Consider the following 9,154-nt stretch of genomic DNA (forward strand, 5'->3'; position numbering starts at 1 on the left):
ATTAAAAAAGAATATAAAGGAGAAGGAAAGAAAGGATTATAAAAGAGAGAACGAAGAGAGGAAAAGAAAGAAAAGGCGAAACTGATAGAAAGAGAAAAAGACTGGTAGAAAGAGAGAGAGAGAAAGAGAGAGAGAGAAAGAGAGAGAGAAAGAGAAAAAAAAATAATGAAAGTGTAGAGAGAGAGAGAGAGAGAGAGAGAAATAATGAAAGAGTAGGTAGAGAGAGAGAGAGAGAAATAATGAAAGAGTAGAGAGAAAGAGAGTGAGAAACGAAAGAGTAGAGAGAGAGAGTGTGTGTGTGTGCGAGTGAAACAATGGGATCACACGTAACATCACTCATAATTTATTGACGATAATTAATTCGGATTTAATTATTTGGCTGGCTCTCCACCGTGATATCTGTCTTGTAATAATAAAAATAAAAAAAATAATAATAAAAAATTTAAAAATAATTATTAAGTACAGTAACGGCAGTTATAAATTTCAAATTAATTGCAAAAAAAAGTATAAACAAAATAATAATAGCGGTAATTATTTTTATCTATGTTGTTTTACGACGCCATTGTAGCTGTATTTTTGTTGTTTTTTGGTGTTGTTTTAGCGTTTTGTGTTGCTGCTGCTGTTGTTGTTGTTGATGTTGTTGTTGTTGCCTTGTGGTAAATTTTTTGTTGTGTGTTGTTGTTTATTTTCAACAATAAATAGATTTTCACTTCAGTTAAAATTTAGATTAGTAATGGTAGTAGTAGTAGTAGTCGTAGTAGTAGTCGTAGTAGTAGTTGTTGTAGTAGTAATAATAATAGTAATATTAGTAGTAGTAATAATAGTAGTAGTAATAGTAATAGTAGTAGTAGTAGTAGTAGTATTAGTAGTAGTAGTAGTAGTAGTAGTAGTAGTAGTAGTAATAGTAACAATCGCACTAGTTGCAGCAACTTTAACGACAATATTTGTAGAAGTAGACAGTAGTACTAATAATGGTATTAGTATTAATATAAATTTTACTAGCACCAGTACCGTAAGAGTAAAGGTATTAGAAGAAGCAGTAAAATAGTAGCAGCCGTGGTAGCAGCAGCAGTAACTGCAAGTAGTAGCAGTTTAGAAGGTAACGAGCGCGCATGCTAAATGTATTTTTAGCCTTATAATCGCTCTACGTTCGTCGTTATCTGGCAATTGTTTGCCTTTTTATTCTGTTCAGAGCAATCAAACAAATGACGCCAAGGTCTGAGCCATCAAAAGGATGTATTTATTTACTACTATCAGGTAGTACATTCTGTGATAATTAAGTGGTTGCTGCTAGTGGTGATGGTGGTAGTGGTGGCTGTAGTCGTATTCAGTGGTAATTAAGATGTGGTCGTATTTAGTGATAATTAAAGCGTGGTAGTATTTTGTGGTGATTAAACGGTAAAAAAACTAAGCTCTTCCGCCAAAATAATACATTTGTGCGACTAAACTCAACTGAAAAATAATGTGATTACTACAGGACAATTTGCTTAGTGTTATTGGTGAAAAAAAAAAAAAAAAAAAAAAAACAAGAAGTCAGTCAGAGTCGGATATTTTCGGCTCCGGCCTGTCCCAAAATTCCGACTCCAGCAAAAATATCTCAATCCGATTGACACCGACACCCAGAAAAAAACACAAAGCAAAGCAATAAATACATTGAAAACAATTAGATCTCAGTCAGTAACTCAGCAGCAGTTGAAGCCACATTTGAAATATGGAAGCTCGTTAAAAACCAATGACATCCATCCGTATTAAACGTTGATGACGATTATCTCTTGAGTGCAAGTCATGAATTTTTGACGTAGTAACTGCTGTTGGAGTGATCTTACTACTACTACTACTAGTGACAGCAAAGTAGTAGTAGCAGCAGCAGAAACAGTAGTAGTAGTAGTAGTAATAGTAGCAGTAATAGTAGTAATTGTAGGAAGTGGCAATAGAAACAATTGTTGATTAGGACAAGCTGGGGACACAGGTCCTAATTAAGTTCAGCAGGTGGGTGCAAATTTCTTTTTTTCAGCCTTTTCGTTTTTATTATATTATTATTATAGTTGTTGTTGTTGTTTTTATTATTATTACAATTATAATTATTATTGAGATTTTATTGTGTATGATTTTGTTGTATTGTTTTACAGCTGTAGTTCTAACAATTGTTGTCGTTGTTGCTGATGTTGTTGTTGTTGTTAATGTTGTTGTTGTTGTCGTTGTTGTTGTTGTCGTTGTTGTTGTAGTCGTTGTTGTTGTTGTTGTTAATATCGTTGTTGTTGTTGTTGTTCTGTTGTCGTTGCTTTTGATTACGTGCTAACGTTATTTATAATTTAATTTTTAAGATTCAAAAAACTTTCAACCCAATCATTTTATGATGCATGAAAAGTGCACTTGGCCATAAATTAAAAAAATAATTGAAGACGATGATGATGATGAAGATTAAGATGGTGGTGTTGATGATAATGATGAACGTGATGATGAAGATGACGACGATGATGACGATGGGGATGATAATATTGATGATGGTGATGATGATGATGCCTATAATGGTGGTGATGATGATGATAAAATTGATGATGATAATGATGTCGATCATGAGAGCGTGAAAGACAGAATAATTAAAAGCACCATCAATTATTTTTTGTCGCCAGTGTCGCCACTGTAATGAGCGTTAACATATTAAAATTTGTTATCTATGTTATTTCTATGGTAGGTCCTCTGTTGTTGCCGTTTTTAAACTCATCGAGAAAAATTTTCTATAAAAAAATGCTATATAAATAATCTAATAATAATAATAATATCAGAATAACAATAATAATAACAATAATAATAAGTTATTAATAATAGCGTTATAATTAATATTATTATTGTGTTGCTGTTTTTTAGCTGTGAATGTAGAATTGTATTAAACTGTTGTCGTCAACTTTGTTATATTTTTGTTGAATGTGTTGTTTTTATGACGACGATAATTATTGTTCTTTGCTGACGTCATTACATATATACATTTTTAAATTAATAATATAGCGCATAATTTATGATGTAATAGTTGTTCTAGAGTTATCGATGCAAATATTTTTTTTGTCGTTGGTGGTGTATTTGTTGGTAGGTAGACTATTGTTGTTGAAATTTTTTACGGTCTTGTACTCTTTGTTGTTTTGTTTTAGCGGAAATACAAATTTTTAAATGTGTAATTAATAACAGTATTTTTAACACACTCTATTCCACGGCGGCAACAACCATGATGTTATCTATGACTCTTTTATGATTTTTATTTGACGTCACTAAACTACAGATAAAAATTAATTACTACTATTGCACTCGGTTGTTGTATAAATAATAGTTTTGTAGTATCATTGATAGCTGTAGTATCATTGAAAGTTGCAGTATCAAACGGTAATTTTTTTACTAACACCATGACTTTTTTTTCTATTTCTACTGTTTTAAATTTCTACATACTTCTATTCAAGCACTACAACTATTTCACCGACAACACTCGCTACAAACGCCACTACTACTACCACAACGATCGTTACCACCACTGTTACCAACTTACATGTGATACTATCTATTACTGATTACTGCTGTTATTGCATTCATAGGTACTGCAACTTATACAACTATTACTAATACAACGACCATCACCGATACTATAACTATCCATGATACTACAGCTATCAATGATACTACAACTAGCAATGATACTATAACCACTACTGATACTACTACTAGCTGCAGAAAACCTGAAACTTGCACGGACGCAGCCAAGTTATTTCAAGTTCAATTTGCGTCAATTTGTATTACTTCTATATCAACACATGTGACCTTAACGTTTGTTTAAGCAACACGGGATGGTATCAAACCAGCCAGCCAGCCAGCCGGCCAGCCAGCCAGCCAGCCAGCCAGCCAGCCGGCAAAGCAATCAACTAGTACACCACGTTGTCAGGCACAAACACAAACAAATACGTTTGTACATTTGAAGAGCAAATTTGTATAGAAACATACACAAACATAGAAACACGATAATAATAATTTATTCAAATATGCATGAACATACAAATACGTATGCTTCGGAACACATAATAGTATGGTTAAACGATACATACACTAAAAACACAACACAAACACAAGCGCACATACACATACACACACATATAAATATATATATATAAATATATATATATATTTATTTATTATCGCTATTTATATATATATAACTATATATATATATATATATATATATATATATATATAATATTCTGAGATAAACTTTCCTACCTGAATACAATTACGTTTCAGCAACCATTTTGTACGCACGTCTTATATGCCATTACGTGTGTGTCTGCAGGAATGGTGTCTGTCTGTCTCTGGCTGTCTGTATGTCTGTCTGTTTGTATGCGTCTGTCTGTATGTAAGTCTTCGTATATGTTTGCGAGTTTTACTATATGTTTGTTAATGGATGTAGTGTTGCAAACATGTGTTCTGGTATTTGTGCAGTGCACGTAATGTGTGTTTCTGTGTGTTTGTTTGTATGTGTGAAATTATTTGTGTTTCTGTGTGTATGTGTATGTTTCTATGCGTTAACGCATGTGTGTGTGTGGTGTGTGTGTGTGTATGTTTGAATGTGTGTATCTGTATGTGTGAATGTGCGCATATATGAATAAATATATATGTGTACTTGCCTATGTGTGTTTGTGTGTTTGTGTTTGTTTCATCCTGTACTTCACACTATGCAATTAAGCTTCAGCTCAATTTGTTTAACTTTTTGAACTTCTGTGCTCGAAAATGAAATTCAAACAATCATACGCCTGCTTGTTTTCATGAACGTTTGTATCTTTATTTGTTTGTCTGTTTATGTATGTCTGTGTGTTTTTGTATGTAAACAAATGTAAGCTTGCACATAACACAATACATTTGAACATTGTATAAGATAAAAGTTGTATGTTTAGTATGAATTGTACAGTTAAAATTAGCTTCCATGCGTTGCATCGTTGCATCGTTGCATCATTTTGTGGGGGGTACAGGAAAGTTGTTAGGTGAGGATGAAGTCATCCAGCTTCTTCTTCGAGGCACATTTTCTTATCCGGATGAACATTTTGAAAGATAAATAATTGGAAACAAACAACAAAAAATACAATCAACAGCCTGAAATCTCATTATGGAAAATGCATTTATACTGACAATGACAACCACGCTCTTATATAGATATATATATATATATATATATATATATATAAATATATATATATATAGGATTATATTATTTTATATATATAAGATTATATATATATATATATATATATATATATATATATAGGTTTGTAGAAGCGTATAAACAAACATCATTATGATAATTTAGTTTCCTTTCCAATTAACATCAACTTTATTTCACACGTTCTCCACAAAGCAGCAACAACGCCATCCAACAGTGCATGCTCTTCATCATTTGTGTTGCTGTGTACGTGAGCTGGTGTGTGTGTTTGTGCATGTTCGTGTGTGTTTCTGTGTGTGTTTTAGACAAGTGTATTCATGTGCGTGTGTTTGTGTGTGTGTTTCTGTGTGTGAAAAGATTGATTGCGTAAATGGTGATAGTGTGTATATTAAAGTTGGCATGTGTGTGCGTGTGCTTGCGTGAGTGTGTGTGTCTGTATGTGGGTGTCTGTATCTGTGTGTGTGTGTGTCTGTCTGTGTGTATTTTATTATTATATATGATTATAACTTGCAGTTTAATTGAATTTATTTTGTCTTATTATCTCACATATTTTTTATTTTTTAACTTCTTGGAAAAAGACACCGCATCAAAGCCTTTCGTCCAAAAAAATGTCTGCATTAAATAATGAACTTTCGTTTGTGTAATGTTTTTTGTTGCTGCTTTTTTGGTTTTCTGTGTTGCGTTGTTACATTATAAGTAATAGTAATGTTTTGATTGTATATTTTCATGTGTGTGTGTGTGTGTGTGTGTGTGTGTGCACGTGCATGTTGCATGTGTAACATGTGTATATCTATTATGGTAATATTTCATATTTCCGATGTTATGTTTATTTTGATATTGCTGTTGTTGTTGTTTTTAAAATTTGTTGATTTTTAGGCCTCAGCCAAAAGTTTTTTTTTCGTTTCTGTTGTTAATGTTAATGTTACTGCTGATGTTGTTGTTGATGATGTTGTTGATGTTGTTGTTGATGTTGTTGTTGATGTTGTTGTTGATGTTGTTGCTGATGATGTTGTTGATGTTAGTATCAAAGATGCTTTTAAGTCAGCAGTTGTTGACGATAATTGCGTCAAAATATAAGATATGTATATTAGTGAGGTGTGTTGTTGTTGTGTTGCTTGCATTCACGATGATTAATGACCATTTCAACACGTTCTCTCTCACGATTCTGTCATAACAATATTAACAACAACATAAACAACCATATAAACAACAGAAAAACTGCTTAAATACCACTTCTATTACCTGAACAACACTAACGGAACAGCACCAACAACAAATCAACAAAAATTACTTCATAAACAACAATAGCCACAACGAAACAACAACATCCACTACATATCCACAGCAGTTTTGATAAGAATGTGGTGGGTGAAACCAAAAAAAATTTTCTGCCAACCTCGATTCTTAAAAAGATGACAGCAAATATTTTCTTTTTCGATCAGCGAAAATAATTCCATTTTTAATTACAAATATTATTTATTATGTAATGTTATAAATGTTAAAAAATATTTTTTAGTATATTTTAAAAATAATTCACTTTTTGACTGAGCAATGTCCATCAAATTGAACACATTCTACCTACTTTACCAAAAAAAGAACTTGACAAACAGCTACTCAAAGTCATCTTCCATGGCTGGCACAAAAAACATTAATGAATGAATATATGGAATAAAATAATTTATTCACTTACACACACACATATATAGATTCACACAAACATAGTAGTGCTTTATACAGTGTTTGTAGTATTAGTTTTAGTAGCTGAAATAGTAGTGGTAGTCGTAGAAGTTGTTGTTGTTGCTGCTGTTATAGTAGTAGTAGAGGGAGCAGTGTGTTGTTGAAAAAAAGGAATACATTTCACAAGATTGTAGCAAGCAAACATTTTTTTTAAAACTCAGCAAAAACTAAAAAAATTTGTTCGCCGCATTTTGAATTCAAATAACGATAATGGCGGCCATATTTTTAACTATAACTGCAAGAATATAAGTCACAACAACAACAGAAACAACAACCAGCAACACAAACAACAACAACATGCTACCAAAAACGACCACAACTGACCATAACAACCACAACAACATAACAACTACTGATTGCAACAGCCACTTAGTTACATGGCACACAAACTACAACAACGAATCCCATTAATATATTGACAAGCTGTACAACAGAACAAATCAACAACACAAACAACAATTATCTTTTTGACAAGCATAACAAAACACCGCTACAAAAACTATTACTACTACTACTACTACTACTAGTACTACTACTACTACTACTACTACTACTACTACTACTACTACTACTACTACTACTGTTACGATTACTACTACTACTAATACTAATACTACTAACAAATAGCTATAACAATGTTGAAAAAATAGCCGTTCTTATTGTAACTTTCAAAACAACAAAAAAAATACTCTTTTTCGTTCCCGCAACATATATATTTAACTGAAGCATAAGCAAAGAAATAAAGAAAAACATCTGGATTGAAAACACAATTTTCGTGGCCACAACAAGAAAGTTTATGTTTCTAGCGACAACAACAAAGAAAGCAGCGACAATGAGGACAACGCGAATCCAACTTTGGAGAGAATACACAGCCTTGCCTAACACCGTTATTTCAACAAAACTAGTCATTTTGTTGCCACATACACACACGCGCATATAGATATTCGATATATCACTTTAGCAGCATGGTTCTGAACCATCCGAAGTTAACTATTTGGATCCAACAACAATTTGGTAGCTTTCAAACAACCAGTTAAGATAGTAGCAGCATCAACAAAAACATCTTTAACAACTTCATCAACAACATCATCAACATCATTGTCAACAACATTATCGAAAACAACAATACCATCAACATCATTATCAACAAAAAAACAACATCAACATCAAGAACAAAAACATCAACATTAACATCAACAACAACAACAATATCAACCACAGCAGCAAAGGCATTACCGTCTTGCATATTTATGCTCTTTATAACTGCAACATCATCTTTTTACGGCCGGTTTGTTTATTTTAAAAACAACAACCGTTACTAACGCAACTTCAACTACTGATTCAAAACTATTATTTCTATTTCTACTACTACTACTGTGGCCACTACTACTGCTACTACTGCCACTGCTACTATTACTACTAGTAGTAGTAGTGCTACTACAACTATTACTGCTATTACTACTAATAAAAACACTATTACTAAAAGTACTACTACAACTACTACTTTTATTTCTACAGATACTACTACAGTTACTCTTACTTCAGTACACACACGCATAAACTTCTTACATACATACATACTTACATACATACATACGAAACGAAACGAAACGAAACGATCTTTTTATTTGCTTCCCAAAAATAATAATTAAGAAGGCAGGATGATTGTGATCGAGCTCATCATGAGCTCATCTTGCACAGCCACCTTATCACAAATAAAACAGATGTAAGAAAATTAGAAAAAATGTTTTCAGTTAGCTTAATTAAAGTCATATTCTATAATTATATATACACGTACATACATATATATATATATATACATACACATACATATACGCATACACATACTCATATATAAATCATCGAGATCAACAGAACAATGTTACATTAAATAATCATTTAATGTTAATTTGAATTTATAAGTTTACAATTTAATTTGGTTACAAAATTTAATGTCAATTGAGTTTACAATACATATATATACATACATATACATACCCATATATACATACATAAACAAATATATATAAACCAAATATTAACAAAATAAATTTTATCCATGTACGTACATATACACTCACGCAGACACACATATATGCCTACTTTAGAATAAAAACAACTTTATATAGTATTGTTAATAATAAAGCTTTTCAAATTTTTTTTAAATTGAGATAGTTGTTGCGATTCATTTGGCAAGCCCTTTTTTAGCATCATATTCCATGTTCT

At 31.9% G+C, this 9,154-nt stretch overlaps 1 protein-coding gene across 1 annotated transcript in view; it reads right to left on the reverse strand.

The window, feature by feature from the left end:
• HELRODRAFT_69983 (hypothetical protein) overlaps positions 1-8,787 on the reverse strand; it is a gene marked incomplete at both ends in the record, with an annotated part of 23,625 nt that extends 14,838 nt beyond the window's left edge. The window contains one exon of the mRNA XM_009031831.1: positions 8,721-8,787. Coding sequence (XP_009030079.1) covers positions 8,721-8,787 — 67 coding nt within the window. The remainder of the gene's footprint in view (positions 1-8,720) is intronic.
• Positions 8,788-9,154: the final 367 nt, after the last annotated feature.

Source organism: Helobdella robusta, assembly GCF_000326865.2.
Source record: "Helobdella robusta unplaced genomic scaffold HELROscaffold_8, whole genome shotgun sequence".
Classification (NCBI taxonomy): domain Eukaryota; kingdom Metazoa; phylum Annelida; class Clitellata; order Rhynchobdellida; family Glossiphoniidae; genus Helobdella; species Helobdella robusta.